Source organism: Dama dama, chromosome 6, assembly GCF_033118175.1.
Source record: "Dama dama isolate Ldn47 chromosome 6, ASM3311817v1, whole genome shotgun sequence".
Classification (NCBI taxonomy): Eukaryota; Metazoa; Chordata; class Mammalia; order Artiodactyla; family Cervidae; genus Dama; species Dama dama.
Window position 1 is genome coordinate 12,032,255 of NC_083686.1, and position 22,651 is coordinate 12,054,905.

Genomic DNA, 22,651 nt, shown 5'->3' on the forward strand with positions numbered 1-22,651 from the left:
CCTTGACTTGGTCATGCCCAGCGGTGCTCCAAAGAAGCTGTAGCTATTTACAGTCTCAACTGTGTTTCCATGGGTATGAAAATTCATGTTGCTCATTAGCACTAGGTAGTGTCATTGTCAGACTTCACACTCTTGCCAGTCTGATAGTGTGAAATGGTAGAAAATTATGATTTTAACTCATATTATTCTGAATTACTAAGAACAATGAGCACCTTTTCACAAGTGTATTTGCCATTTGTATTTCCTCTTCTGTGAAATGCTTGTCCATACATTCTGCCCTTTTTTCTGTTAAGGTCATCATCTTCTTATTGACTCAGAAGAGTTTTGTTTTTTTTTAATTTGGGTTATAAATTCTTTGTTCACTTTGTATCACAATACTTCCCCATTTGTGGCCCTTGTACTCTTTGTATGGTACCTTTTTTTAGTTTGTTTGTTTTGTTGGGGCAAGAAATAGTGACTTTATATGGAAAGTCAGCAGGCCAAGAGGATGGTGGACTAGCGTACCAAAGAAACATCTCTATATGGTAGCTTTTGATGAACAGATGTTCTTGATTTTAGAGTAGTCAGATTTTTTTTTAATTTATGAACCAAGGTTTGTGAATGTGAAAGTGTTTCACAGAAAACCTCCAATATGATTATGTCCATTTTACTGATGGGGAAAATAAAGCCCAGATGGACTGTGGCACTCCCCAGCATCAATGATGAGCTGCATATTTGCTGGAGTCTGATCTAGAATTTAGCAAGGTCTGTTGCTTCTTAGGCAGGATCCTTCTCACTACAGATGTGCTGCCTAAAATCTCCGAGTTCAGAGGACACTGGACAGACCCTCCCACACCATCCATATTTAGGAGGGGTTGAGTAACTTCTCAGGAGCAGCTGGGCAGAAGGTGAATTTCTGAGTTGTTGTAAAGTAAGAGAGGAGACGGGGAAAGTGACACATACATTTTCTGACAGTACTTTGCCAGACCTGCTGCACTGAATAAATTTGCCCAAGGGAAGCAGGAATGGAAGGGAGACAATGGCCTGCAGATCAAGTCAAAGGGAAGAGTGTCAGTCACTCAGTCGTGTCCAGCTGTTTGTGACCCCGTGGACTGTAGCCTGCCAGGCTCCTTTGTCCATGGAGTTTTCCAGGCAAGAGTACTGCAGTGGGTTGCCATTCTTCCTCCAGAGGATCTTCCCAACTCAGTGATCCAACCTGCATCTCCTGCATTGGCGGGTGGATTCTTTGCCATTTGAGCCACCAGGAAGTGCCAGATCAGGTCAAACTGGATCCAAATCCAGACACCAGCTGGGGAACTACAGGCAAATCACTTGCCCTTTCTGATCCTCACTTTCTCATCTGTAAGAGAAGGTTAGGAAGATTGGCTTCACAACTGCTGTTCGTAAACACCAAAGGATCCCAGTAACATATTTTCCACTCCCCTCCCCAAAACACACACACACACACACACACACACACACACACACACACACACACACACACACACACACCAGCAAGGGAGTCCTCAGAGGTAATGGAGAGTGTGAGCTTCCAGGTGGGCCCACTTCAGTGTGAGTCCTGACTCTCATGGACCCCTACAAGGCCTTGGACACGTTTCAGAAGCTCTCTAATCCTCAGTTTCATTTTTTGTAAAAAAAAAAAAAAAAAGGAAAGATAAATGGCTCTATCACAGTGTGAGCTACAGGGATCAGATGAGATAATGTCTGTAATATTGCTGGCACCCAGGAGGTGCTTAATAAGTGCATTTCTCTTCCCAGATTAAATGCAGACACAGCTTGCAATAATGCCAGGTCGCTGCATGACTGCTGGCAGGAAATTATCTAGGGCAGATGCCAGGACCAGGGTGAACTTCCAGCTCCCAGCCATTCTGCTCCCCATCCATCCAGGTCTCCTCCCGCTCTCTCCAGTGCTGGCCCTGACTTCCTGAAGGAACCTCTGGGCTTCATGTGGCCCAAGGCTTCTTTTTCTCATTGACTTTCTCTCTCTCTCTTTTTTTTTTTAAGGACTGCTTTCTTTTCTTTATTTAATTAATTTTTACTAAAGTATAGTTGTTTACAACATTGTGTTAATTTCTACTGTACAGCAGAGTGAATCAGTTCTAGATGTACGTATATTCCCTCTTTTGCAGATTCCCTTCCCATTTAGGTCACCATGGAGCATTAACTAGAGTTCCCTGTGCTGTACAGTTGGGGTTTTTCTCATTGACTCATGAGCCAGGTCTCTCCTCATCTTCTCCCCCATCCGCACTTTCCAGACTGTGAGCACTGTGTGAAGAACACTGGCTGGGGGACAGACAGCCAGGTTTGAATCCGCTTTTGCCTCTTGGGTCCAGAACGCTGCACCCATAACTGCATCCCTCTCGGTTTTCTTATCGGAAAAACAGCACATGTGCCATAGGGTAGGTGGGAACATTAGATCAGTCAGTGTTAAATCAACAGTCCTGCTGTTAGATCAGGCTTCCCAGGGTAGCTCAGTGGTAAAGAATTCGCCTGCCAATGCAGGAGACACAGGTTCTATCTGTGGGTCCGGAAGATCCCCTGAAGAAGGAAATGGCAACCCACTCCAATATTCTAGCCTGGAAAATTCCATGGACAGGGGAGCCTGGCCGGCTGCACTCCACAGGATCACAAAGAACCAGACATGACAGCTTGTGTGTGTGTGCACACACACACACACTGTCAGATCGGGCTGGCCTCTTCCGCCTCTCCAGCCCCATTCTCACCCCGCCACGTGTCACCCTGGACAGGCAGGATGACCTCCCTCTGCCTTGATTTCCCCATGTGTAACAAGGGACCCCTCTATTTTCCCAAGGCGGGAAGTGCGCGTGCGTGGAAAAGCTCCGGCTCCACCAACCCGGCAGAGGAGATGCTTATCTAGCCAAGTCCCTTCTCTCCATCTCCAGCCGCCTCCCAACACCCTCCTAACGGCGCTTCTCATTCAGGAGCAGGTATCTGCAGAGCCAGCTCTAGGATTGGGGGATTCTGTGGGGCATGTGTGTCTGCCGCAAGTTCCACCCCCATAAGGGTGACTCAGCCAGACTTTTCCTCTGAGGGTCAGTGGGGCAGAGCCTGTGCCTCGGAGGTGGGCCCTCTCACCTGGCCGTCCCATAAACTTGGCTTCCGAGAGTCCCATGGTGGACAGTGTTCCTTCCCAAGGTGCCCCCAGTACCAGAAGTTTCTTGGCTCAATTCTGTGACATGGTGAGAAAAGTCCCGGCTCCACCCTTTGGGTCTTGTAAGAAAGGAAGCCAAGCCAGAGACAGCGCTGCAGGTGACCCCTCTGAGAGGTTGCCGGCATCTCCACATGTGGCCGGGGTAGGCAGGGAGCCACTCTGAGCCTCAATGTGTCTACACACCCAATGAACACTTCTGGAGCACCTACTCTGTGTCAAGCGGTCTCCCAGGAGACCTCTCTGGAAACACAAGAAAAATAACAACGCCTGTCCTCCGGTAGCTCACCTCCTGGTGGGGGAGAGCGTTAGCGAAGGATCCTGCTGGGGAGTGGAGAATCATTTGGTAAGCAGTGAAGCAGGGTAAGTGGAGAGCTGGGGAAGCCCTTCAGAAGCAGAAGCTGGAAGATCTTCTCTGAGAAAGAGAGCTGAGATGAAGAGAAGTGAGATGTGCAGACATGTGACAATTATTCCAGGGAAAGGGAAGAGCAGGTGCAAAGGTCCTGAGGCAGGATGCTGGAGGAGTGTCAGGAAGGCAGTGTAGTGGGAGCAGAGAAACAGCATTGGAGAGGGAGGTCAGAGAAGTCAGGGGGCTGAGTGGTGGCTGGGCTTAGAGGCCATGGTAAGGACTTGGGCTTTGCTCACATGACTTGGGATGTCATGATGTGTCTGGAGCATAGGAGTGGCCCGCTCTGTCTTTTTTAAAATATTTATTTATTTGGATGCATCAGGTCCTTAGTTGCAGTGCGTAGGATCTTTCTGTTGTGGTGCACAGACTTTCTAGTTGTTCTTCCATAGTTGCAGTGCATGGGTTTACCCCCATCCAGAGATGGAAACCACGTCCTCTGCATTGCAAGGCAGATTCCTAACCTCTGGACCACCAGGGAAGTCCCCACACTCTGTCTTTTGCTTCACAGAATCACTGTGGCTTCTCTCCCGAGGATAATATTAAGCAGGGGACACCAGAGAAGCAGAGAAATCCATTGAGAAGATATACTGACAGTCCGACCCAGACACGATATGTGTGTGCTCAGTTGCTTCCATTGTGTCTGACTCTTTGTGAATCCATGGACTGTAGCCCACCAGGCTCCTCTGTCTATGGGATTTTCCAGGCAAGAATACTAGAGTGGGTTGCCATGCCCTCCTCCAGGGCATCTTCCAGACCCAGGGATCGAACCTGCGTCTCCTGAATTGCAGACAGATTCTATACCACTGAGCCACCAGGGAAGCCCAGAGATGATGACAACTTGAAACAAAATGGTAGCAGGATAAGTGGTAACAAGTGCTCATATTCAGAATATACATCAGGGTAGAGATGACATGATTTCCTGATGCATCAGATGTAGATGTGAGAGAGAAAAAGTGTTTAGTTGGTCTAAGCAAATGGAACGATGGAGGTGCCATCAACTGAGATGGCGAAGACCAGAGCAGGAACAGGTTTAGGGGCTCTACTGAGACCTGGTAAGTCAAGATGCCCATTCAGCATACAAGTGGAGATGTTGAAAGTCAAGGTGGATATATCTCATTTCATCTTCAAAGCAACATGTGGTATAGACCGTGTTATAAATGAGGAAACTTCAATCAGTGCTTTGAAGTTTTATCTTAAATGGCACATCTTCAGTGTTGACACCTCATGTAAATGATGGAGGCAGGATTTGAATCCCACCCAAATGACTGCAGAGCCCATGCTTTCTCTTCTCTATTCTGCTCCTGGAATCTCTGTGGACAAGTGGAAGGCACATACCCTTCTAGACAAGCCCTCTGAGGTGTGGAATGTTTATGCCATCCAGAACTGCCCTATGACTTCTGCAGAGAATGTCTCATTTAATCCTTACAACAGCCTTCAACTCCCGTTATTATCCTCATTTTACAGCTGTGGAAACTGAGGCACCAAGAGCCTCAGAGTCAGTAAATGGTGGATCTAGGAGGTGATCCAGAGATCAAGCCCTTCAACACTACATCATGTGTCAAAATCAAGTGTTTGTTGAATCAAAGAGTAGCATGTAATTGACTAAAATAATGATATTGCTGACTCTGAGGTATCATTCAAAGATAGTGTCATCTTTGAATCAACAGACCTTTGTGGAATGAAAAAAGCTTAGCCCTGACAACCAGAACCTATAAAGTCTTTTATTTAACAAACATTTATTGATCAACTACTATGAGCCAGGCACTGGATAGACACAGAAGCCCTAGAGGTGACGGAGTCATGAAGAAGCTCAAGGTCTAGTGCAGTGGCCAGGGTCATTCCAGTCCAAGCATTAAGTGCTATGATCAGGATATATTAAGTACTGTTGGGTGATTACCTTCAACATTTCACTTTTTTCTAGTCTCTCTTATTTGTGTGAAGCTGTATTAGGGGAGCAATCAGTGAATTACATCTTTTGCATAATAAAAAAAAATGGTGTTATCTTGACCTAGCCTGTGCGCTGTAATTTTCTTATCAACTGGGGAATTTCACTTCCCTTTTGACATCACACTTTTCTCATGTGTATAGTAGCAGGGGTTGGAGGGGAGGAATGTGGCTAATGGTAAATATGGACATAGGTGGGAGGGGGGATCGGGATGGGGAATACATGTAACTCCATGGCTGATTCATGTCAATGTATGACAAAACCCACTGCAATGTTGTGAAGTAATTAGCCTCCAACTAATAAAAATAAATGAAAAATAAATAAATAAATAAATATGGACATAGGATGACATTCAGCAAGTATCACATTTTACTTTCATGATGATTAATTTTTTAATATTTATTTATTTATTTGGCTACGCCAGGTCTTAGCTGCAGCATGCAGGATCTTTGATCTTTGTTGCAGGATGTGGGATCCTTAGTTGCAGCAGGTGAGATCTAGTTCCCTGACCAGGGATGGAACCTGGGCTCCCTGCATTGGGAGCTCAGAGTCTTAGCCACTGGACTTACCCAGGGAAGTCCCCATGATGATTCATTTTTATATGCCTTGTTTTCAAAATAAATAAAAGCTGCCACTTCCTCATCTTTGCCAGGGTTTGAAGCTGATTCATGTGTGCCTCATGTGAGAATGCCTCAGGTAGACATTTGTAAGGCACCTTGGCCTGTAGAGGCAGCCTCACACATGCCATGTTTAATCCAGAAATGTTGATCCAGGGATGTGAAACTATGTTTTAAAAAATCAGCCCAGAGATGGTTTTGCAGCCAGTCTAGCGATTGTCTTTCTGATGCCTTTTTATCTCTGCCTTTCCACAGAAAAGTCTGGACACCTACTGTTTCCTGGTTTTTGCTGCAATCTGCTTCGCAGGTGCTCTCTATTTGTATTTTGTCCTGCCTGAGACCAAAAACAGAACCCATGAAAAAATCAGCCAGGCATTCGCCAAAAGGAACAAGGCATACCCACCAGAGGGGAAAACTGACTCATCGGTAACTGATGATAAGACGAACATACAGCCTGAACCAGACTCCTCCTCTGCACTGGAGAAATGAGTCAAAAAACAGGTTGTCTGAATGGACAGGCTCACCATTTTAAAACCAGGGAGTCCCCTGCAAGTTTAGCCTGATTAAATATTTTAAACTAAGCCTTTGCTAATCTAACATTGCAACCCATTTGGGGTTTCTTCACAGCTGAATCCCCCAAAGTCTTCTGGCAGCTGAAGATATTTTAGTGGACCCAGTGTTCCTCTGTAGAGATCCATGCCCTGCCTTCTTCATGACTTAGCCCATGGTTTTGAAATGAAACTGGGGACACAGCATTTGAATGCTTTCTCAAAGGTCAATGATCTGGTCTGACAGAGGACTTGGAGGGCTTCCAGTCCCGGCTCAACCAATAGTAGCCTTGAGTGGCCCTCAGCCTAGATCCTGAAGCCTTCAGGGACCCTTGGCTCTGATCCTGGATGAAGGTTTTCATACCTCCTAACCAACGCCCATTTCCAATCTTTGACCCTGCTTTGTGGATTTCAGACTCAGGAAAGGCTGCTCCCAACCCACCACCCTCCAGGTTCTATCTCTCCCAGGCCATCCCGGGGGGCTTCCAAAACATCTTTTCTGAATATCAGATGTGCTCACAGGGGGCATAAAGGGGATCAATATAGAAGACCTGGAGAGGCAGATATGAGAAGTAACTTCCAGAAGCTAAGAGAAGCAGGACCACAAATGGAACTCCATTCCATTGAAAAGGACAATGTTAAGAATGAGTCTCCTCATCTCAGGATTTCAAGATTACTGACTTTTACTTTCACACATGTAACACCCTTTAGTCTATTTCTGGTCCATAGTGCGCACCAGAAGAATTGCTTTTCTTGGAGGAAGGAGCAAATGAAACAGTGTGGATGTAGTTACAGGAGCACTGACCACCCACCTAGATCATGATGTTGAAGGTCACACCCTAAGGATACACAGCAGTAAGCAGTAAGAGTCCCGAGTCTGGACTTCATGGAACAGAGTTGCTGTAACAGCCCTGAACTGTCTAGCAATAACCTTTGCATGTGAGAGTCAAAATTTCTCTCTTGCTTAAGCTACTCTTATTTGGGGTTTCTCTTTCTCATGTCTTAACCCAAATTCAATTCATCTGGGTCATGACAGGGAAGAGCCCAAGGCAAATGAGAATATATGAAGCAAGCCCAATAATTTAGACAGTCAGCAGTCTGTTTCTCCGGGGCACAGGTGACTGCGTGTTAAGGGAGCGTGGATTCATATTCATGTTGTGTGGTTGCTGCAGCTTTGAGGCAGTCTGGGAGCTGTCTATGGTGCTGATCTGGGATTTCTGACTAACGTTCTAATTTTTCTTCTTTATAAGCTTGCAAAATACTTTCACATTATTGCTTACAATGCTGGAGATAACCTTTGAAGTATATATTATTGGATTCATTTAATTTGATCCAAACCCTTGGAGTTTTTCCAGCTCCAAACCCAGCCAAGTTTAGTGCGCTTATCACTGTACTAGGGACCTCAGGAATTTAGCCCCAGCCCCTTGTCTCCAGAACAATGACTTTAATATGTATCCTTGATCCCTCCCACTGTGATGCCCTGACAGCTGCTTGTCTGTGGTGGGTTGTGGAATTATCAACCCAGTGAATCAGGCCTCCTAGTATGCATGCTCTTGTATAATTCCCTACTGTACTGAGTCTGGACTTGTCCATGCACTGAGATATCAGAAAATGTGACATAAGCACAAGCTTAATAAGCAGCTGTACTCTGGGGCTTTCCCTTGTAGTGTGCTAATATCATCATTTGTGGAAGCCCAATCTAGCCTCCTTGAGGATTCAGTTCAATACAGTTGTTCAGTCGTGTCCAACTCTTTGCAACCCCATGGACTGCAGCACACCAGGCCTCCCTGTCCATCACCAACTCCCAGAGTTTACTCAAACTCATGTCCATTGAGTCAGTGATACCATCCAACCATCTCATCCTCTATCATCCCCTTCTCTTCCCACCTTCAATCTTTCCCAGCCTCAGGGTCTTTTCACATGAGTCAGTTCTTCACATCAGGTGGCCAAAGTATTGGAGTTTCAGCTTCAACATCAGTCCTTCCAATGAACACTCAGGACTGATCTCTTTTAGGATGGACTGGTTGGATCTCCTTGCAGTCCAAGGGAATCTCTAAAGTCTTCTCCAACACCACAGTTCAAAAGCATCAATTCTTCCATGCTCAGCTTTCTTTATAGCCCAACTCTCACTTCCATACATGACTACTAGAAAAACCATAGCCTTGACTAGATGGACCTTTGTTGGCAAAGTAATGTCTCTGCTTTTTAATATGCTGTCTAGGTTGGTCATAACTTTCCCTCCAAGGAGTAATCGTCTTTTAACTTCATGGCTGCAGTCACCATCTGCAGTGATTTGGGAGCCCCCAAAAAATAAAGTCTGCCACTGTTTCCACTATTTCCCCATCTGTTTGCCGTGAAGTGATGGGACTGAATACCATGATCTTAGTTTTCTGAATGTTGAGCTTTAAACCAACTTTTTCACTCTCCTCTTTCACTTTCCTCAAGAGTCTCTTTAGCTCTTCACTTTCTGCCATAAGGGTGGTGTCATCTGCATATCTGAGGTTATTGATATTTCTCCCAGAAATCTTGATTGCAGCTTGCAATTCATCCAGCCCAGTGTTTCTCATGATGAATCACTGAATTAGAATTGTGGTGGTCTTTTTTTTTTACTCTAGTTGTCTCCCCTGCTAGACTCTGGAATCCTACAAGAAAATAACTGATTCATCTCAGGATACCATCCTCTTTGTAACTGCTCACTACATATTGACTGAATGAATAAATACCATGACATAGTTTTGAAGATGTAATGGGAGCCCTGAGGACAGAATGACTGTAGCTTGGGGTGATTAAGATAGATTCTTTTGAATGAAAGCATGTGAGCTGCATGTCAGATGAAGATTAGGCTTTCCTCAGACTGAGAAGATGGGTAGGTGTTTGAAAGAAAAGGACCAGTGGCATTGGAGTAAACTAGTAAATGGCATATTCAGAGAATAGCAAACTATTGGTGTGACCAAACAAGGGGGATGTGAGGATAAGAACAGAAGATGAGGCTGGTCACTAATGTTGGTCTAGACTGAAAAATAATGACCATGGCACCAACTCCATCTCCTAAATATGCCTGGGACCACGCCCTCCCCAACAGCTTCTGTCTATGGCTGTTAGACTTTGGTCTATGCAGGGAACACCCTATTCTGATACTACTTCTCAACTGAATAAATGATGGGACTTGGGTCAGTCAGATGATTATTATCAGACTTCTCATTTTTCTTCCACTGGACTTTCATTAGCTGGTTTTGTGCCCCAAAGGAGGGAGGTCGTGTTGAGTGACAGGACTCAGCAGCCGCTCACAGTTTCAAACATTCGCTGTAATTTACACTAAGATGTGGATGTAATTATCTTTATCAGAATGACTTCCCCTGGCAAATTTGTACAGTAAGTCAAGTAAATTTCCTCTCATTAAATCACAGCATTTGGGGACTGCAGTTTGTCTCAGCCAAGAACTAGAGCTTGGAAGTAATTAAGGAAAAGGGGAAGAAAAAAAAAAAAAACTTGGGTTCTCAGCAGGAAGTGTGGGTGGTAAAAGGATGGAGGCTGTATTTCAGAAGTGTGTTGGAAGCGCCGACCTCCAGGAGTTCCAGGACTGTATGCCTCTTGAATTTAGAGCAGACATGTCTCCTCTATTCACTACCCCACTATTTGGCAAACTGAGACTGTTACATTGTGAGTAAGATTTAGAAGTAGAAAAGAACAGCTACATGAAGGTATTTTCAGTGATGGGATCAGATCCTTCAGAAATGAGCTTGTGGTTTCATCCCATGAGCAAAAATAAAAATAAATATCTTTATGCTGGAATGATGTTAAATGTTTTCACACACATTATCCCCTTTGGTTCTCACAACAAAACTGTGGGGTAGGTTGTGCATGTGCTCATAATGCCCATTTCTTTACCTTCTTGTAATTTAGCCCAGTTCTAACTAAATAGCCTGATGTGGATACTGGGGCCACCTAATGTGTCATGAAGAAGAAGAATGCTTCACTTCAGTCGTGTCCAACTCTTTGCGACCCTATGGACTATAGCCCGCCAGTCTCCTCTGTCCATGGGATTCTCTAGGAAAGAATACTGGAGTGGGTTGCCATTTCTTACTCCAGGGGATCATCCTGACTCAGGGATAGAACCCACGTCACCCGCATCTCCTGCATTGGCAGGCAAGTTCTTTAGCACTAGCACCACCTGGTTACCTGCTAAATGCCTAGCAGTAACCACAGTCCTTTATCATAGTGAGTAATAAACAGAGAGCTGATGAATGAACAAATTGTGAATGAGGTTTTTTTAATCAAGGAACTTTGACTGACATACTTTAAAGATACCAGAAGTCATTAGAACAGTACAATTTGGCTGAAACCTGGAAGCCCCGGTGGCTCAGAGGTAAAAAAATCCACCTGCCAATGCAGGAGATGCAGTTCAATCCCTGGGTCATAAAGATCCCCTGAAGGAGGAAATGACAACCCACTCCAGTATTCTTTCCTGGAGAATCCCATGGATAGAAGAGTCTGGCAGGCTATAGTCCATAGAGGTCACAAAGAGTCGGACATCACTTAATGACTAAAACAACACCAACAAGCAAGCACACACCCAGCCAATGAATGTGTATCAGTTAAGACTCCTTAATTTCAGGGGACAGAGTCCTAACTCATACTCACTTAAAAATTAAAGCAGGAAGTTTTTCTTTTGCTCAACAGGGAACAGGGAAGCTAGTAAGCTCAACAGGGAAGCTAGTAAGGCAGCCAACTTAATTCTTGCCTGGATTCAGGGACTCAAATAATACCATTCATGGTCCCAACCCTGCCATCTCTCCATTCCGCTGGTCTCTACTTAGTTGTCACTTCTGAGTTTCTTAGTATAGCAGCCTCCTATAGCCCCAGCCTTGCACCTTCTCAGCTTGGTTAACAATGGGAGGGAAAAAAATCATATTTCTAGTGCTATGGAACAAAACACCAAGAAAATTGGTGACTTAAAGGAACAGTCATTTTTCTGCTCACAGTTGTGTGGGTCAGCAGGCCAGGTAAGGCTCAGCTGGATACTTCTTTGAATCTAAGTGGCATCTTCTAGAGCTGAACAGGAATTTGTAGTCAGATGGTGTCAGCAGGAGGCTGGTTGGTCTCAGATGGCCTGATTCATGTGTCAGGGGCCCCAAGTGAGATAGCTAGAATAGCTGGGGTGTCTGGGCTTCTCTCTCCATCATCTCTGTCTGCATCAAATGTTTTAATCTCAAAGCAGCTGCAACCTGGCTTGCTCACGAGGCAACAGGATTCCAAGAGTGAGAACAGAATCTGCAAAGCCTCTAGAGTCTGAGGTTCAGAACTCAAAAAGCATCTCTTTGACCAATCAAAGCAACTCATGGGACCAGCCCAAATTCAAGAGGAGGGGGAATAGACTCCACCTCTTCATGGGAGGTGGCTAAAGTCTCATTGCAAAGGGGCACAGGGGATGGGAAGGGTTATTGTGGCCAGCTTTGCAAACAGTCTACTGTTCCTCAGTGTCCAGATAGCCAGCAAAAAGATTTTGATTGTGCTACTCAGCTACTCGGCACACATTCATGTTGCCAGGTCAACCACTGTGGCCAGGGACGATGAGTCGCTCAGATGCTCAACTCAGAAGTGGCAAGCAGTGGGTAGTGCAATCTAATTGACAACTTTCCCAGAGCTGCTTAGAATAGAGGAGGGAGACCCCAGCAAGCCAGAAGATGGAAAAGTTTAAAAGATAAAACTAAAACTTGCAGAGTCCAAGGCAAGTTCTATCTCTCATAAGGTGATGATAATCAGCTGCAAAAGCCTGAAAACAAAACTTGAATCATCACAGGGCAGAGACCATCAGTCTCCTCAAAGATAAGAATGCCCTGACTTATAGACCCAGCCTGTCCAGTCCTCCTGATTTTAGAAATGAATGCATAGTTCTCAAAGCCAGATGCCAGAAATAACAAATATTTAGACCAATTGACTAGCGCCTTTTTTCTCATTCCATAATGCCCTGACAGGCTTCACATTATAAACTGGCTTCCAGCAAAATGCTGAAACCAATTTGAACTCTGATTTTTGTCAATAATTTTGTTTTCCATAGCACAAATTAGTAAATCACCATGCCTGGCTTATATATCAGTCTCATGTGAGAATCATAGGAGTGAGTCATTCCCAGTCCAACTAAAGCTCAGGTATAAGAAGATTTCATCTTTAAGGCTGAAAGTCAGACCATGGTGAGTCTACAAAAACCTTACCCTTCAAGGCATCTTCTTGAGGCCTCCTTGGAGATGCCTGAAGTCAAGCTGGATCTCCAGGTATTATTGTCCTGGCTTTAGACCAGAAGAAGGTAAGACTTAGAAAAGCAACTTGGCCAAGGTCACAAAACTGGCCACCATTACCTATGAGATAGTGCCTCACCACTTTTAATACACAGGGCACTTACTCTGTCCTGCAGTGTCCCAGGTGCTGGGGATAATGAGGGTACAGAAAACAATTTCCAACTATAATGAAACTGACATTCAAGTGGAAGGAGATATATGCCACAAAAACAAATCCAGTGGTGATAAATGGAGTGCAAACTTGGAACGTGGAGCCATGCCGGGAAGTGTTTGGGATGTGACTTTCAATTGGTGCCAGAGAATGATAACAAGAATAGATTCAAACTGTTACTCATGGATCGGAAGTGCCCACCCATAAGATAGGTCGACTGAACCCAATTCCCTCTAGAGTACCATCATGCTCAAATCTAGAAGGGGGAGAACTGGTTTAGCAACACTTCACATGGATAAAGGACTTTGGAGGGTGGCTAGGGCAGAGTGATATAGGTCAGGATTGGTTAAAGCCATTAATACTAATAGAATATCTATAATTTATTGAGCTGTGCTGAATAACTAAAGTGAATTCTTCTCTAACCCTCATGTCAACTATGCCAGGGCAGGTATTTGTCTCATCATTTAGCCACTGGGGTCCCCAAGGTTGAATAATTGATCCCAAAAGAGGTTGGGAGAGGGCAGGATGTGGTGAGCCATGCAGGCCAGGCGGGATTGTTTGGGATTGGCCCCACCCCGCTGCCTCTTGCCAGCCTTTCCCTGTGTTTCCTCCTTTATTCTAACCACTCTGCTCCCTTCTCTCTACCACAATATGCCCCAGAGACCCTCCCTGGACCATCTCCCCCTTGGTGGTCAGCAGAGTGATTTATATTGGCATGGAGAAGTCATCTGACTACACCCACCAACCCCATCCCTCCAACCCCCACTAACCAGATGCTCCACAGCCTCTGAGCCCAACACCAGTGCCCCCAGGGACCTCAGCATCTGAGTCTGAGGCTGGATTGGGGACATGACCCCCAAGGACTTCTGACGCACTCACCCTGCCCCACCACCTTGTACCATTTGTATATGGTAAAAAAAAAAAAAAAAAATTAATCTGAAGTCTGGGGACCTGCACAAGATTTCCTAGATGACGAGTGATGACGTTTATATTTGAGCCTAAATATTCTAAATCCCAGTCCAATGTTCATTTTACCATGCCACATCATGTCACAAGATAAATTTATTATTGTTTTCAGTCACTAAGTCATGTTCCAACTCCTTGCGACCCCATAGACTGCAGCACACCAGGTTTCCCTGCCCATCACCGTCTCCCAGAGCTTGCTCAAACTCACGTCCGTTGAGTCAGTGGTGCTATCTAACCATCTCATCCTCTGTCGCCCTCTTCTCCTGTTGCCCTCAATCTCTCCCAGCATCAGAATCTTTTCCAAAGAAAATGGATTTTCCCAAATTAGGGGAAATTACCATCATCTCCAAAACAAGACATATAGACCCTACTTGGTTGCATCACGGGCCTTTCTACTCGGTTGCATCACGGGCCTCCCGTAGAAGACCACTTGACCCAAATGAAATGCTTCCCACTTCCAGGGCTTCAGGGAAAGCCCAGCGTCTGAAACAAGAAGGAACTGGTGCCTTCCAGGGAGGGTCCAAGCCAGGGCCATCCTGTTGCCCCTTCCTTTTCATGAATGGTGCCCCTGGGGTTATGCAGGGCAGCTCTGAGCACAAGACCAAATGAGACAGAGGGGAAAGATCCCTAAGCCAGAAGACGATGTTCCTTCCAGGACTCACAGTGCTGCTCGCCTTGCAAGTGGGATGTAAAAGGGAGAACCAGCCTTTCTCAGAGACTGGGTTTATGAGGCTGCATCCCATGTGTGGACAATCTTTGTGTATGCGAAGCACTGGCAGCCGCACTCCAAAATTTCTTTTTAAATTATAATCGTGTGAAACTATACTTATCATCTCAGGAAGTGTGAGAGTTATGAGAAAGTGTCTTTTACACTGGACAGGACTCTAGAATGTAAGGAAAGGCTGGTAGGTTGGTAACAGCTGGCCAAAGAATATTGGCCCTGTGGACATTTTATACAACAATGTCTGTCTCTGTCTCTCTCCATCTTTCCATTAACTCAAAACCATGATTAGAAGTTCTCAGTATATGGCCAACCCCAGGAATAAAGCAATGAACCCAGCCCAACCATGCCATCAAAGAGAGCAAAGTCTGATGAGAAAGGCAGCAGGTGCATGATTTCAGCACTATGGAAAGTGCTGGTATGGAGGGAGGCAAGCAAGGTGCAATACAGAATTAAGGCAAGACACCTAACCCAACTGAGAGAATCAGAAAAGACTTCCTGGAGGAGGCGGGCTCTCACTGAAGGGAGCCCCAGAAAAGAGAAAGGGCCTGGCCTGCAGAAGGGAAAACGCTACTACTCAGAGATCCAACAACACATGCTGATACAGCACATGGGAAACACACTTGTGGCTGGTGAGGCCAGGGCACAGGGGCTTCTAGGAGGGTAAGAATATGTAGTGAGACTCTAGACTCAAGAAGCAACTAAGAGACTTCCCTGGTGGACCAGTGGTTACGAATCCACCTGCCAATGCAGAGGACACAGTTTCAGTCCCTGGTCTGGGAAGGTCCCAAATGCCACAGAGTAACTAAGCCCAGACATCACAGTTACTGAGCCTGTGTGCAGCCATTAGTGAAGCCCACATGCCTAGAGCCTGTGCTCTGCAACCAGAGAACCCGCCTCGGTGAGAAGCCTGTGACCGCAGTGAAGAGTAGCCCCCACTCTCTGCAACTAGAGAAAGACCGCACGCAGCCAGGATCACCCAGAATGGCCAAAGATAAATTAATTTTTTTTAAAAAAAGAAGAAGTAAACAGGACTTTGCATGCCATCTTGAGGAATAAGGACTCGGTGCTGAAGGCAAACTGCTCCCAAAGAGTGCTTCATGAAATTCCAGACCCCGGGGGCCCCCAGGAAAGAGGGGTTCTGTGGTCACTTGGGTTTGGGAAATCCCTCCTATAATCCCCTTTCGAGGACAGTCACAGAGTACACTGAAAGTTCTGAGAGGTCTGGAAGTATGGAAACCCAGTTAACTCTGTCTAACCCACTCTTTTCCAAACATAGTTAGCCAGGAGGGATGAGACACCTATAACCATCCCCGGAACCCTCCGTGGGAAACCTGCTAGAGCCTCTGGGGACTTTGAGTACTTATTTGAAGCACAAGAATGACCTCGTCAGGGGCTGTATTGGAAAGATATCCAGAGCCAAGGAATTGTGCCTTCATTAGCCTGCTTCTGGGTTTTCCCCAGAATGTCACCGATTAGTGCCATGTTACGCCTCGGTGTGTCCTTAACTTCTTTGTCCTCTCCGAATCGCTCCTTCCTCACTAGCTGCAGTCACTTTTCAAGGCTCAAGTTCAGAGATCACCTCCAGAACACTTTCCCTGGCCCACCCGGGGAGGTTAGTGACCTGTAGCACACTGAATCGTCCGACATGGGGTCACCTGGGCCGCCCTCTTCTCTGAGCATTCCCGCTCAGCTTTTCTTGCTGATTCACGCTCTTTCTATTCTTACTGATGAGCCACCTTCAGCCTTCACCCCATCTCACATCTAAATGCCATCCCTGGACGGTATCTCTCACTTCTACGGTTTCAAAAACCTGTCCAGCTGAAGACTGCCAGATACCACCTCCTGCCAGAACCCCCTTCCCAGCAGCAGGCCTGGTTCCGGTACCAGCTGGACAGCGCCCCCTGGACGCTGCCGGGGGTGCTGCAACAGCGTGTCCACCCCCTTCTGAGTCACACCTCTTGCTCCTTCTGTCGCCCTAACTCAGGGAACAGCAGCATCCCTCACCTGCCCGAGGGCCACCAGCCTCTGCCTTCCTCTGCCCCGACACACAGTCAGCATCCAAGCCCTGATGATGCTAAAGGTGTGTTTCCCTTTCCTCTCCACCCTCCCCCCGTCCTGCCATCAAAGTTTTATCTTCACCCATCTGCATCATTGCAATAGCTCCAGAACTGCTGTTCCTCAAACCACTGTCCCTAGAGCAACAGACGGATCATTCTGAAGCACAGATGTGTCATGTTATGTCCTTTTCAAAATTCTGCGACTCCCTATTACAGCCCCTTTGCACCACCCCCAGGGCCCTTCACGCTGTGATCTGGATCTCCCCACCCTCTCCACGTACCTCCTTAAATCCTCGTCTCTGGTCCCATTTGCCATCCCTGCCTGAGCTCCATTCCTTTTCCACTCTAAGATTTTGCAGGTGCTGTTCCCTCTGCCTTGAATGCCTTTCCATTTCTTTTACCCTGGAAAACTCCTAACTATCCTCCAAGTCTCATCTCAAGGACCACCTTGGTTGGCCCCCCAAGGAAGCTGTTTCTACCAGGTTCTGTAGCCCCACTGAGCCTCAGTTTCCTCATGTGGAAAACCACAGTCCCCCAAACAACCATCAACTCATCATCTGGCTTAGGGGTAAAAGTGTTATCCTGTCCCATGCCCCAGAGTGACTACTGTGACCCTCCACTTGAGACTGGCCACACCCAGTCCCTCAGCAGGGTACCACTCACCACCCCGAAGGCTGACCAGCCCCCACTGTGTCTGATACAGGCAGAGCATCAGCAGAAGCCACAAACCTGTGCTTTAAAGTTTCAATGTGATCAAAGGCTCCTGAAAGACAGGTATGTAATATGCCAACTGCCAAGGACACCAGGATGGACCGGTGCTGGCCCCAGGGTGCCCAGAACTTCATCAAAATGGAAATAGGCTATTTGAGAAAAGTCTGGCCTGCAGTAAAGGGAAGCTGTGCACAACTGCTAGAAAGGAATGAACACAAGCCCAAAAATCCAGCCCGGACACCATGGCAGGCAGCTTCCACCTGGTCAAAGACAGAGCCATGGAGCCAGGGCACCTCCTTGGAAAGAGTGAACTTGATCCCTGGTTCCATCCTGCCTTTGAGTTGACCCAGCTGCCAGATGGCAGGCTGTGGTGGGACTGAAGAGCTGAACAAATCCTGGAGGCCCACAGCATTCAAACTTGCTTGAAAGGTAAGGATGCTCTGTTATGATTTCAGCCCAAAGCCTAGAGAATAATAAGAAGCACACAGGTGACCAGCATTTCTGCAGATGTTGGAGAAATGGCCCTGGATGCTGGCACTGGCCAAGGACTTGGGTGACTGATCTTGGGTTCTAGCCAAATCCTCCATCAAGACTCAGGCTGATCTGGGGGACCCTGGCCCCTATACCCCAGCAAGGTTGATATGATTCCTGAGATCAACGCTGGCTATTTGAGTTTATGGAGTCTTTGAACGATCAATCATCCAGTTGATAAGTATCCATCATGCAAAAATCCTGCACACTCGGAGTGAGCAGTGAATGAGGGAGCAGAATGAATGGTGCCTGCTTTTGAAGAGTTCAGTTCAGTGGGCAGAAGTCTGTGGAAAATGTCAAAAAGGGCTATGGATTCTAAGGAGAGTCAGCTGACCCACTATTAGCAGGGAAGGTGATGGCAAGCAGGGATGGCTTCCTGGAGGAGAAGACACTTCAGCTCAACCTTGACGGAGTGTAGGAATGCATAACAAAGACAGAAGAAAGAGCATTCTTGAAGAAATAAAATCAGTGGAAACATGGAAACATGAAACAGCCTGGTGTGTTCCAGGGATGCAGCACTTCCATATCGTAGCAGTCCCGAGGCAGAGGAGGAGATGACAGGTGACCGAGGCCAGAGAGCTACAAAGGCATGAGGGAGAGGACCTCACCCGAACTGTCCCTCATGAAGGAGCCACCCCCTCTATTCAAGAATCATGACAGTTCTCCTCTGTCCACACACCAAGAGGATGGATGCAACTTGGAGCTGGGGTTATTTTGTGAAACAGGGTCAATCTTTCTGTACTCAGACCCCAGCACTGAAGCCCAAACTGCGCATAAACACCTGCCCATGCCAGGCAAGTCAAAGCATGGACTGAGAACACAGCTCAGAAAAAAAAAAATTATTGATGGATTTGGTCTCTTCCAGTGTTTAAGAGTCCTTAAAAGCCCATCAGGTGCTTCTCTGACCAGTACCAGCATCTCCCCAAAAGCTACTTTAAGTCAAGTGCATCCTCTTCAGCGCCTCTCATCTGCCCTGAGCAGAGTGCCATTTCCCCAGCTTTTAAGAGAAGGACCATGTTGGGGTGAGAAAGTCCATTTTCCCAGGTCACTATGAAACTAGACCTACTACATTATAACTTCTTCCAAGCTTTATCCCAATACAGAAGCAATCTACATTGGTGACTATTGTATCCAGAGGCTCTAATACATTCACTAGCACACAGGAGGTGTTTAATAAATGTACCATTCATTCATTGATCCAGCTAATATTTATTGAGAGCCTACTATGTGTCAGCTGAGTAATCAATGCTGAGGACACCACAGTTAATGAACACTGTCCTCCCAGAATTTACCTTCCACAGGCCAGACAGATCATAGACATTTAACTTAATATCAAATAATAATAAGTGCTACTAAGAATACTTGATCAGAATGAGGGTGCAGAGAGAGATGGAAAGTGTCTCTGTAAAGCAGGAAGTCAAAGATTTCCCCTGGTCTTTCTTGATGGACAGTGAATTACTCTAAGTGGTAATGAGATTTCAGGCAGGGATTGAATCTTGACTTTGCTGTTTACTGGCTTTGGGGTCTTGGGAAAGTAGCAAAAATTTCTTGAGTTTTAGTTTTCTCATCTGTAAAATAGGAAGAATATTGCCTATTTTAATTGTTGTTTTGAAAATTAAAACCAGTAATGTAATGTGTAGTCAATCCTAAAGGAAATTGACCCTGAATATTCATTGGAAGGACTGACACTGAAGCTCCAATACTTGGCCACTTGATGTGAAGAGCTGACTCATTGGAAAAGACCCTGATGATGGGAAAGATTGGGGGCAGGAGGAGAAGGGGGCAGCAGAGAATGAGATGGTTGGATGGCATTACTGACTCAATGGACATGAGTTTAAGCAGACTCTGGGAGACAGTGAAGGACAGGGAAGCCTGGTGTGTTGCAGTTCATGGAGTCACAAAGAGTCGGACATGATTTAGGACTGAACAACAAAATGTATAGAAAGAACTTAGTGTAGTTCATGGTAGAGACGCAATCAATAAATGACAATATCACTTGGTGATTTAGAAAAATCATAAATGCCCAGCTCATCATCATTATCATGTCATCATCACAGTAACAGCCTATAGGTCATAGTATGTTCCAGGCTGCTCTAAACATTTTCCATGAATTTGTATTCAATCTTCAAACAACCCAACTACTATTAACCTGACTTTACAGATGAGAAAAACAGAAAGAATTGGACATATTGAAACCATTACAGAAGATGGGTAGTTTGTCTAGATCAAACAGCAAGGTAGTGCCAAGCCAGGTGTCAGCCCTTCTGATTCCCTGGCCAGCCCTCCTCCCATGATACACACTGAGCAAGTCTCATTTCCCCTGGGACCACCTACCTGTGAAGGAAGTGGGTTAATGACATGTTCATGAAGTCTGGTACCTACAGGTATTCCTGGAGAAGTTATCTGAGATCTGCCCCCAAAATATTCCTGTGATCAACTTCCTTTGGGAGCTCTGAGGGAGGCAAGATTAGGGAGTCTGACTTCCTGCCCATCCTCTGGGGGAGATGAATTGCTAAAGAGAATATTCGGGCCCATCCTCCACGCGCCTTCAGAGCCCGTCCCTCCCATAGTGCTGACTGTCTCCTGAACACATCGGCGAAGCGTTGCCTGGGGTCGGCCCCACGCCCAGCATTTCATTTTTTACTCTCTGTCAGTATTCACAGACTGCCACTTCCTTGAAACTCATTTCTTTTCAAATTCTGGCTTAAAATTAAAAAAAAAAAAAAAAAAAGCATGTGTAGGAAACATTTCTCCCCAAACCGTTCATCTGTGAATCCCCCATCTCTAGTCAAACATACACACATGTTCCTCTTCCTCCACTGGAATGGCCATTGAACAGGCTTAGTCCCTGAGTAAATAAGCTTGGCTAACAAGCTCTTATTTTGCGCTCATAATCCCTGTCGTTACAGAAGCAGAAACACGGCCACACTTAGCAAAGCAGACAGCCTCCTCCAGTGAGCTGTTTGCATGGAACGGAAAAGAATTCTCCAGGTCTGCAGCCCCAGCACAGATTCCCCAACCAGGCTCCTGGGAGCCTGTGTCTACTCCTTTTTTGCTTGAAATGTTTACAATTAAAAGTATCCCCCCACATATTAAGAATAACCATTGCAATTCAGATATTCGGCAGTTTACAGAGCACTCTCAAACCCCTTCTCTGAAGGCAGTCTCCCTCCTTCCCTGGTACTCCATCCATCACTAAGATGCCCCATCTTTGGTAGATGCCATTAGCACTCACCCCATATCTTCTGAGCCCACCTCTGACTTCAGCCACTGTGAAGACGGAAAGTTCCCGAGCACCCAGAAGGCTTCTCATCGCAAAGGCTGTCTGATCTCCCAACTCTTCTGCCTCAAGGCTTTCTCTGAAGCCATGGAAGCTGGCTCAGTCCCATAGCTGGGAAGTTCAGGAGTTAATGTCCATGGAAACAGCTCTTTGCATTAAGGAATGAAAACTACTGAGTAAATACCTCACTTCTTGTCCCTCGAATTATAATGTTGACCTTCAGTCTATACAGCTTCCTACAGTGTCTCTGATGGGGGGCGTTGAACCCACAGTGGACAACACCCTCAACTGGTTTTTCCTCTTTTAGGTTATGCTGCTGCTGCTGCTAAGTCACTTCAGTCATGTCCGACTCTGTGCGACCCCATAGACGGCAGCCCACCAAGCTCCACCGTCCCTGGGATTCTCCAGGCAAGAACACAGGAATGGGTTGCCATTTCCTTCTCCAATGCATGGAAGTGAAAAGTGAAGGTGAAGTCACTCAGTCATGTCCGACTCTTAGTGACCCCATGGACTGCAGCCCACCAGGCTCCTCTGTCCATGGGATTTTCCAGGCAACAGTACTGGAGTGGGGTGCCATTGCCTTCTCTGCTTTAGGTTATAGTTATCCTCAATTAGCTATAGCCACAGCTGTAGGAAACCTTGCCCGAAACTGTTTAGCTCGTGAGCAGCTTGGCTGGGTTTGCTCTTGCATCTGTGGCCAGATGTGACCCGCCAGATGGTGGGTCAGCTGAGAAAGGTGGACAGAGGATGGCCTCTCTTATGTGCCAGGTGGTTGGCTGGCTATCAGCTGGACCAATAGGGGTGACTGAGCCATGCGTCCAACGCACATGGCAGAAGAAAGGTCTGCAAAGGCAGCAAAAGACGGCAGACCCTGATTGGCAAGTGACTTCCAAGCCTCTGACTGGCTCACATCTGAGGAAGAATTCCCAGTGACACCCAATTCAGGCACACAGACTGGTGTTGAGTAAGGTCCCGCTGTCCCCCAGTTCTGTCATTATTGTTGTTAGCTCCTCTTGTGTGGGTGTTTGTGTCTGCGTCCGGAGGAGGAGCTGTGTTCTTTATAAATGAAGGTAGGGGAAAGTTGTTTTGTTTTGTTTTTAAATGTAGCACCATGAAAACGAGCCTCACTCGTTCTCCAACTACAGGGGGTGCAACTGACCCTGTTAGTTTTCTAGATGGGTGATGACAAAGACAACGGACTGGGCAGCTTAAACAACAGAAGTTTGTCATCTCGGTTCTGGAGGCTG

At 46.3% G+C, this 22,651-nt stretch overlaps 1 protein-coding gene across 1 annotated transcript in view; it reads left to right on the top strand.

The window, feature by feature from the left end:
- SLC2A9 (solute carrier family 2 member 9) overlaps positions 1–6,654 on the top strand; it is a 201,595-nt gene extending 194,941 nt beyond the window's left edge. Inside the window, exon 12 of the mRNA XM_061145157.1 lies at positions 6,396–6,654. Coding sequence (XP_061001140.1) covers positions 6,396–6,629 — 234 coding nt within the window. The 3' untranslated portion in view covers positions 6,630–6,654. The remainder of the gene's footprint in view (positions 1–6,395) is intronic.
- Positions 6,655–22,651: the final 15,997 nt, after the last annotated feature.